The sequence below is a fragment of the Haplochromis burtoni genome, unplaced genomic scaffold (assembly GCF_018398535.1).
Source record: "Haplochromis burtoni strain Fernald_Lab_line unplaced genomic scaffold, NCSU_Asbu1 Contig_69, whole genome shotgun sequence".
Classification (NCBI taxonomy): domain Eukaryota; kingdom Metazoa; phylum Chordata; class Actinopteri; order Cichliformes; family Cichlidae; genus Haplochromis; species Haplochromis burtoni.
In genome coordinates, this window is record NW_024582430.1 from 1604578 (window position 1) to 1614640 (window position 10063).

The window sequence follows — 10063 nt, forward strand, 5'->3', positions numbered from 1 at the left end:
ATCAGCTGAGCTTTAAGAAGGAAATATGAAGCAATCCAAACTGCAGCGTGAGAGTGAAGGGCTCTACTGGGGTCATTGAGATACGATTGGGCCTGATTATTCAAGTTTAGTTCAGTTCTGGCTTCGCTCTGAGGCAGGATGTCTCTGATTGTAGTGATCCTGTGCATATGAAAGAGGGCAGTGCTAACATTTGTTTAATGTGTGCGTTGCAGTACAGGTCCCAGCACAGAGCCCTGCAGAACGCCAGCCGTCACTTTGTGTTTGCGGATGAATCCGATTCAGAGCTCGAGCGTGCCATTACCGCCATCGACGGCGGGCGTTACTCCCTGCTCACGCCGCTGGCGACTCGAGCTGCACGACTGCAGATCATCTAGGTGAATTTCTGATGATCTGATGATCACACCATTACAAAGAGAACATGACTCAGTGCATTGCTGCTTCCTAAATGTGCGAGTGGACAGCTCTGAAGACAAGATAATTTTAATACATCATCGTTAAGAGTCATTAATGAGAGCTGAGATTGTTTTTAAAAGACTGTCTTCATGCGATTTAATCAACTATTATCTGATATGTGAAACATATGAAGCAGAAGGAAAAAGAAGCAGAAATGACACTGCTGAGCTCTTCATCTGTGATATGAGTGTGTGATTCTACAGGTTCTCACTGTCTTCCTTCTCTCACCCCAACCAATCACAGCAGATGGCCCCGCCCCTCCCTGAGCCTGGCTCTGCTGGAGGTTTCTTCCTGTTAAAAGGGAGATTTTCCTTCCCACTGTCGCCAAAGTGCTGCTCATAGGGGGTCATAGATTGTTGGGTTTTGCTCTCTATGTATTATTGTAGGGTCTACCTTACAATATAAAGCACCTTGAGGCGACTGTTGTTGTGATTTGGCTGTATAAATAAAATTGAATTGTAACGCGCCCGTGAGACTGATGCACTTTATCTCAGCAGCGTCTTATGTTGATCTTTTATGTTCCACCTGTTAGATCACAAAATAAGAAACACAGCCACATGTTTTCTGCGGTGGAGATGAATCAATGAGCCACAATGTAAAGAGATCAAACGTGGGCACCTCAGACCTCCTCCTCCTCCCTGAGTTCTGTCGTTCGCTCAGAAGGCGGTGGAAAGATGAGAGAGTTCACGGCGAGTTCATCCACGCTCGCCTCCGACTCCCTCGGCTCTCTTTCATGTCTCCACGGCGAGGCGGCTGCAGTAAATGCAGTCTGTTTGAATATGTCGGGATCTTCTGTCTGCATAACGAGCTTTTTATGCTGACTTCTCTTAAATAAATATTCAGTTACATTTCAGTCAGAGTGGATTTCAACCCATCCTTCCAGCTCTTATCCAGCTCTTGACAGCTCAGTGTTTTTTAACTTTGCTATTAAATGCAAATTTATTTAGAAGATTCATTTAAAGTGACGTGCTTGTGTAGAGAATGTTTACATGGGATGTATGTGCATGTAAGAAACAGGCACAGGGCTGAGTGTGAGCCACCAGAAGCTCTCTGCTGCCCCTCGGTGGTGCAGTGATGGAAAAGCACGCATCATATTCTTCACTTCTGTAGAAGCACAGATGGCTCTGTTTGCTGCTGCCTGCATTCCACATGAATGAGAAAAGAGTAGAAAGTACAGATTTATTTATTTTTTAGCAAAGTAAGCACAGTCAAGTAAAGTACAGGTACCTGGATATTCTGCTGAAGTAATGAAGTATTTGTACTTCTCACCTCTGAGGAAATGTGAATAAGATTTTTTTCTGTTGCTTGGGCAGAAGAAGAGTCAGCACTTTGCTAACACTGGCTCAAAAGGCAGGAACAGGTAAAGCTCTCAGGTGAAACACACCTTTCATGCCACAGAAATAAATGACGTAAGCTCGCCGCCCAAACAGAGCTGACCCGGACGCTGTCAACAAACGCAGTCGGTGAGAGCTACTAATGAATTTACTGTTCCACCTTTGCAACCAGGAAAATTTTTACTGAGATTTAAAAATCATTTTGAAATGAATGAAGTGCTGAATCAGAACGGCAGCGATTCACAGACTCTGTGCTTTTCACACTCACTGGCCAACATCCTGTGACTGACAAGACTGATAAGCATACCTGCCCCACCCCCATAATTTACTAAATAAGCTTCACGTTCAGCTAAAAAAAAGGCTTGAAACACACGATTGAAACAATAAACTCATCTGAAACAAGTTTGCTGAGCCCACAGAGCAAAGTAACAGGAGTCGCCCCCTGCTGGCCATAAAAAAGAAATGCGTTTTAAAGCAGCTCATTCAAGGCTTCCCTTCCAGATCCTGAAGCTGCAGGGTTAGGAGGATGGATCTGGTGCTCTCCTCTACCGCGTATCAAAGGAAAGTGACCATAATCTCAAAGCTGACGTGTGATTTGTGAGTACAGTTCAGGCACGAAGCTGGATGCAGAACAAACGGAGCAAATCTCTTCTTCTTTTCACGTCTCCTTCAAAGAACCGTGATACAAGCTGATGGTTCATCCAATCGCCTGCCAGGACTTTCTCTAAAGTGCCCGCCCTCACATAAACACTCACATGGTTCAGGCAGCGACTTCTAAGCTGCTCGATAAACAGGTATGCTTCCTGTTTTAGATGTTTTTAGGGACTTTATGGCATCTTCCATTATTATTTGGGGCATGAAGCGCGCAGGCTCCTGATGACGTCATCATCTGTGCTTTTATCTTATTTTATCTCCATCCACTCTTCATTTGCTGACCTGAGGCCAGCGTCTCTACTCTGGTTAATAGGAAGCAGAACAGGTTACCTTAACTGTGGATCTGGTCATCAGGTTACTTCCCAAACCATTGGCTGACATGGCCACGCCCACCTCTTTATACAGTCTTTGAAAGATACTGTGTGTAAATTAAAGTTTGTGTTTGCTCCTTTAAAACCTGCACCGTGTCCCATATAATATCTCCCTGAGTGTGTGTTTGCAGGAACACAGTGGGTAATTGCCGTGTTTTGACTCTTAAAGTGTTGCATTCACTGTGTTTTGATATATTTGTGACAGCAGCAAAAACAGACCATCCTTCCGCACAGACGCATCACAGTTATTAGGCCGCCTGGAAGCTCTCGGCGCTGTCACAGCGGCTGGGACTGCAGAGTCTAGACTGACTTGTACTTTCCTGCTGTTCTGTCTTCACTGTGTTTGGTTAAATCTTTTACAACCAATTGATCTTCATTTGAGCCGGCCTGCAGCACAGGCCGCTGCCTCGGGCTCAGCGTAATTGGCCTGCAGTCTTTATAATGAAGCCTTCCCAACAGGAGAGCAGCACACAGACTCGGCTGGAGCTGGGCTTCACTCACTGATGTAAGCGTCTGCCATCACGGCGCTAAACCGACGCAGCGTCGTGACTGTGGCGTGAGCTGAGGTCAGCCGAGTTTGTGTTTTAATAGCAGGTAAACCCACAGAGATGATCAGATCAATTATGCCTACATGGCTCAAGGTTTCTCTCATCAATCAGCGGATCTGGATCAAGCAGCAGCCTCTGCAGGCGAAAACTGACAAACGCTGAGCAGCAGGGCTTCAGCAGTTACGTGCACGTCCATCCAGAACTAACAGCACGGCTCCAACGCGCCCTATGAGAGGTTGGCGATGCAGTTTTTGCTCCTGTTGCCATCCACGCGTTTCCAAGGTTTGAAAGTGTTTCTCCTGAATATAAATGTGCGCTGAGCTCAGGTTATTATTTACCTAACAAATGTTTATTGAAAACAAGAGAAAATATCAGATTTCCAAACTGAGAAATGTGTTTTAAATTGAAGGACAAATGATCAGTGTGAATTTCATAAATGTTTCCAAAACGTTGTCACAGGGGAAAAATAATCAGGGAGAAAAGGAACCTTCACATCGACTTCCTCCACTTCTGCACAGCACGTGTACACAAACCCCACAGAAAAGAAAACACGTATAAAGACAGATAGAAATTTTGTTTTCCACTAGACTTTGTCACCCCCAGAAATGTTATATGGAAGACGTAACTTTAACATTTTAACTCCAGCAACTTTTCTACATTTCACTGATACAGAAGTTACTGTATGAAGCCTGGTTTTTACTTTTCCTAGGTTTCTGTTGCATTAGCCAACTGATTTTTTTTTTTTTACTACCCTGGTGTTGATTTCTCTTATTTTGAAAGGCTCCATACTTGATTTTAAACCGATGACACCACACGGGGGCGCCAAATACTCAAATTCTTTTTTGGGTGTTTGCGCTGTTCAGATTTGTTATTTACACTAGAAATGAGACCGAGGCCTTTGTAGGAGCATTCACGAGCAGTTTCAACGCCTGCATCACTGCAGGACATTTTCTTCCCAACCTCAGAGGTACTTATTCATCGTTAAAGCTTAAAGACACAAGTACTTCCACTCTGATCACAGATACTCGCGCTGTGGTATCCTGACAGCTGTGGAGGTCAGGGGCTCACCTGCCCACAGCAGCGCAGCATGTTTGACTTGGCACATTTACACCAGTTTAAAGCTAATGTCCATGTGGAGTCACCACATCTGATACTGGACATACTCTGAAGCACCACATGACAACAGTCAGCTGATCCAATAATTTGCATTTTAATCTGATGCGCACAAACAGGCGGAGTCTGCTGAGCTGCTTTAAATCTGTAACATGCAGGTTTTTTTTCTTCATTCTTCGATGTTCAAACTGAGCCACAGACGCTCAGCCTCACTTATCCAGACAGACATTGACAGCAGTTTAAAGCGGTTTGTTCTGGAAGTCCGTCCTCTGCCGAGTGTCTCTCTGCCACCAACGCTGCGAGACCACCGGCACTGGCAGGAAGCTCAGAATTACAAGCTTAGCTTTCCAACCTTTTTGTATTTGGGATACAGCAAAACTCCGTGTTAACGTCACTCGATCAATAAAGGATAAATACTAAAATGTAAACAAATATTCATCTCGATTTTGGCTCCAAGGTGCTGAAAACCCGACGTCCCATCAGACGCTGAAACGCTGTCGACATCTTTTATTTAAACTGGGAGAAGGAAAAATGGTCCAAGTCCTTTTGTTTTTTTAAAACCTTTATTTTTTGGAACAGTGTCCTGTTCACTCAGATGGGCACTCAACTTTGCCGCTGTTGATGTCATCGATGACATCGTGGGGATGGCGGCCATCGATGGTGCATCCCACAGACTGAGCGGTTCCCAGGATCTCCTTGATGGTTCCTGATGAGGAATAAAAATGATCATGAGCCAGAGTAGAAACACATGAAAGACTAACAGATATTTAACATCAGGCAGCAGGTTTAGAAACAACACTTGAGGCTCATTTCCCAGAGACGGGTTTTTAACATTGAGCCTGGACGGCGCCAAGAGTCGGCCATCTTTGATTTACTTTAGTTTGTGTTCCAGACTTTTCGGCACAGAGCGGTCCATCGGTTTTTGGGCCGCCCTGTTTCCTAAAGCTGGGTCAATCTGAGCCTCCACTGGATTATACTCAGTCACTGGGACAGACGGGCATAGTGGCGGGAGGCTGAGCAGAAGGTCAGGGAGAGAAGCCAATCAACAGCCCTGAAAAACCCAGGTTTCCCTGTGAGGTCTTACCGGAGAGCTCCCGGGCGATGGAGCGAGGCCTCATGACGCGAGCGATGCCCACGATCTCATCGAAGGTCACGCTGCCGCTGTGCTTAACTGGAAGATTAAAAGAGTTTATGGTGAGCAAAAAGCACCTGAGCAAGCCGAGCGCGTTCGGTCCGTGCGTTCAGAGACACTCACTGTTCTTGACCTTCTTCCTGTCACGAGGAGGCTCCTTCAGGGCTTTGATGATCAGAGCCGACGCAGAGGGAACCACCTCGATCTGTTCAACACAAACGGCATCCACTGAAACTTTAAACCCACAGACACACACCAATCACCACAGACCCACACCAATCACCACAGGTACCCACACGAGGCCTGTGTGTCTGCAGGTGGCGCTGGTTAACTCACCGCTGCCTGCCTGTTCTGGATGGTCAGCTTCACAGTGATCCTCAGGCCCTTCCAGTCACCGGTGGCCTTGGCGATGTCGTCACCCACTTTCTTGGGAGACTGGAGTGAGGAGAGAGAGAGAGAGAGAGAGGCGCTCTGTAAGTCACTCAGGTACGACAGAGGGGACTTCCTGTCTTAAAACAGTCTGTTGTGGGAGGCGACTGCAAATATTGACAGTTGTGCACACATCTCTAAAGCCGTGATTTTCTCATTCTGCATTTTCCTGTCACTGACAGATGTATTTGACCAGCAAAACAAACACTTAAGTGCTGTCACAGTCACGCTGAAACCAATAAAAACCAAACTGAAACGATCAAACATGCTGAGAACAGGAACAGAGTCTCAGTTTGTGTTCCAGACTTTTCGGCACAGAGCGGTCCATCGGTTTTTGGGCCGCCCTGTTTCCTAAAGCTGGGTCAATCTGAGCCTCCTCTGGATTATACTCAGTCACTGGGACAGACGGGCATAGTGGCGGGAGGCTGCTTTGATCCAAATCACACATTTTCTGATACTCACCAGACCCAGAGGTCCGATTTTGGGGGCCAGGGCTGAGGTGGCGCCGACTTCTCCTCCTGTGCACCTCATGTACACTGAAAGAAATGACAGACTGCATTAAAGCCTCTGCACACAGACAGAAAACTGTCATTTCTGAAGCTTCAGAATAAAACCGCCAACTAAAGCTACATGTTAAGAAACCACCCGCGCTGATCAAATGAAGCTGGTCTCAGTTTGTGGACTTCTGCCTGTCCGGAAATGTTAGTTTAATTATTTTGGAACCACTTTGTGATCCTTTTGAATCCATGACAGAAAATGGTCTTGGATCTCTGAAGAAGTTGGTCTTTCAGCATTGCCAGTCTTTAAAACAACAGTAAATGAGCAGAAGCCCTAAAAGTGCTCATTTTAAAACAACGAGGCACAGACAGAGCTCTGAAACCAGGATTTGGCTCAGAAGCTGATATTCAGCACGCCAGTGAACTGAAAGAAAAAAGGTCACCACTGTAAATGCAGCTGCACTCGTACTTCAAACATCTCATTTCAGGTGGGCTGAAACCTTTACAGTAGCAACTGATGTGCATTTATTAGTCAGATATCTGCACGACACTAAAGCTTCCTGGTTGTAGGTTTGCAGTTAACGCAGTAGTGATGGATCACATTTGGCCGTCATAAAGGGCAAGACAGGAACCCACTGGCCAAAATGCACTCCTGCATTCACAGCCCAACTGTAAGCGATGACCTCAACCCAAGTCCTGAGCCAGATGGCTGCATCTGAAGCTGTGAAACAGCTGTTCTCCCAGAGGTTAAGTGATCAGACAACACCTGATGCTTCCCCAAAATTCTCATCTAATGAGGATTAACAGGAGCTGAACCATCTGTACCAACAGCTGACCCTCACACTCCATTTTCCTTTGCCCACATGTCGCTGGCAAACATAACCGACACTCAACATAAAAAGCCTAGATATAATAATATTTTGAATTACACAACATGTCAACAAATTACACTACTTTCCAAACCTTCACCTGCTTTAGCCAACTGTTTGCAGATCAGGAATTTGAAAGGAATAAACAGCAGCTGTACCTGTAAGAGTCCCATCATAAGTAACCTCCAACCATAAGTGTCAATTCAGCAGTTCTATCTTTGACATGTTTTAGGATGCTTTTTACCCTTGGGGTGGGGGCACATTAGGAAAAAGAAATTAGCTCCATATTGTGCCACGTTGATCAAACTACACTTTCCACTGGAGAAATGTAGTTTTAAGGCTTAAAAGACTACAAGTTTACATGCTAACTCTATTGAGTTTGCACTAATGCTATAATAGCAGTACATGCTCTCACGTACAAAAGGACTTAACCGCAGCATTGCGTGACGCAATTCCAAAATTAGCATGACACTTGTTATAACTACGTCATTACTCATCGCTAAAAGCTGTCCAAACATGGTCTCCATATTGCATTAAGACCCTTTGGAAGATTAACGGTTTCCTCATAAATGTACTTCAGCGCTTTTTAAGGTAATTAACTGTGGCTAACGTTAGCATTAGTTGCTACGTTAGCATTAGATGCTACGTTAGCATTAGATGCTACGTTAGCATTAGATGCTACGTTAGCATTAGCAGCACGTGGGTCAGCACGTTGCCCTCTACACCTGCCTCCGACCTGACATATTTTACTCAATTGGTATCATTAATTCTACAAACATCAACAAAAGCCTAAACTGAGTTTCTTCGTCGCGTTTCGTGTCCCATCTTTACCATTTTGTGAGCGCCGTGTGCAGGCCGCCAGGCAGGCGGAGGCAGACGGCAGAGAGCGACTCCATCCCGGCTGTGAAAAAGCGTCTGCTTTTATTACATTCAAAACATACCAATTTTAATCTCGTTGGGGTCGAATTTGGGCGGCATTTTGCTGCTGTGGAGGTTGAGCTCAGTTCAGCTTGGTTGGTGAGGGTGTCGGATGAACCCGGCTTCGGGACGACCGATAACTGTTGCACCTTCACCTCTAAAGGGGAGAAAGAGAAAGGAAGACCGGCGGCTGCGGAGGAGTTTATACCTCAGCCAAGTCCCGCGAGAACATGTGTCGCAGTTCGCGTTGAGACGTATGACGAAACGCCATGTGGGCGTGGTTTAAGACTTACTTTAGCCAATAACTAAATTGCTAAAATCATTTCTAAAACTTTAGTGGATTTATTTGAACAATAAATAAATAAATAAAAAAACATCTGAAAAGACGAGCGTACTCCATGAAAATTGAATTAATATAGCTTCAAATAATAAATGCATAAATTACATCAGTGATATATATTATATTTAACTGTATTTTACAAGAAAAAAAATTACATTGGACGTAAATACATTTACACCGGAAGCTCTTTCTGATGTGCTCTGCTCCCAGTCTCAGCCTGAGGATTTTTCATAAAGAGAATTTTTGTAAACAGCACAGAGACACAGAAATACACACCGTCTGTTGTATGAAGGAAAATGAAACGCTACTTACATCATGGAGTTTTTCACAATCAAATAAGGCACACAGTGGCGTGCCAAAAGCACAATACACAGCCAGTTTATCGTGCAAATATACACTGTATGTTCACGTTCTTACAATAAAAACGAAGTAAAATGTTGGTATTCAGTTTAATCAGTACTTCATCTAAAACAATAAAGACAAATACAGTAAATGATGACAGAAATCAGATGGGATTTCCTTTAAAAACAAGCAGAGAAATGTTTAAATAACAACAACAACCCAGGTTATTATCCTGTGCAGACCAAATGGCACCTTATTTTTACGAATCACACGTTACTCCTCACATCTGGAGTGCGTGACAGGATATAACTTACAATGCTGTGATTGCAGCCATTCCCCACGGTACTCATGGCCATTGATGAATGTCTTTGATCAATGGCCATGAAAATTTGCATATTAACGATCAAGGAACTGATCTCACAGCCCAGTGTTCATTCAGTGGTGCTGGTTTCAGTTATTGTGCAAATGTCCTGTTTAAAAAGTTGGAAACCTGCAGTCAGCTGAGACTGAAGACTCACCTGGATGATGATGAAACGTTTCTCCCACTGAAAACGTCCAGATGAACAGAATCAACTTTCTGGGACTTTTCTTTACCTGCCTGGATGACTGAGCATGCATCAAGACAGAAATGGACGTACGTTTCAGAAGCCTGACATTTCTTTTGAAATATCCTTTATTCATTCACTTTCTGAAACAAGTGACCAAAATATTTAACTCTTTCACAGTATTCTAATTTTTGAGATGTATCTGTAATATATAACCTGCAGATATCTGCTGTGTGGGAGTAAATACTGACAACTCCTGATTAAATGGGTGGAGGACGTCTCTGAGAAAACCAAATCCACAGACGACAGGAGTTGGTGCTAAACATGCTTTAAAAAACAAACTTTAACTACTTTTTTCTTAAATCCAGTTTCACAGACAGTTACATCTATGTCAGTTTTGAGAGCAGGGCTCCATGATGTAAATTAGCTTATTTGATGATCGGGCCTGTTTTAAAGTGATGCATGTGCAGCATGGTTGAGTAATAATACAAAGCTCTGAGGAACAGAAAGAGAAACCA

At 44.3% G+C, this 10063-nt stretch overlaps 1 protein-coding gene and 2 non-coding genes across 4 annotated transcripts; all 3 read right to left on the reverse strand.

Annotated features, from left to right (window-relative positions):
* Window positions 1-5017: 5017 nt before the first annotated feature.
* Window positions 5018-8508, reverse strand: rpl12 (ribosomal protein L12). 2 transcript variants are annotated; one of them, XM_042221555.1, is made up of 6 exons: window positions 8342-8508; window positions 6497-6570; window positions 5942-6040; window positions 5729-5810; window positions 5558-5644; window positions 5018-5179 (listed from the first exon to the last, which is right to left on the reverse strand). In XM_042221555.1, exons 1-6 carry the CDS (start codon window positions 8376-8378, stop codon window positions 5061-5063), a joined length of 498 nt encoding a protein of 165 aa, XP_042077489.1. In that variant the 5' UTR covers window positions 8379-8508; the 3' UTR covers window positions 5018-5060. The 2 variants fall into 2 exon arrangements, with proteins under 2 accessions (XP_042077489.1, XP_042077490.1); XM_042221556.1 differs by having other exon boundaries at window positions 8232-8378.
* LOC121814655 lies at window positions 5355-5483 on the reverse strand. Its single transcript, XR_006054489.1, has one exon. It is a non-coding gene; the product is annotated as a small nucleolar RNA SNORA65 (small nucleolar RNA).
* LOC121814656 lies at window positions 6328-6456 on the reverse strand. The gene has a single exon (XR_006054490.1). It is a non-coding gene; the product is annotated as a small nucleolar RNA SNORA65 (small nucleolar RNA).
* Window positions 8509-10063: the final 1555 nt, after the last annotated feature.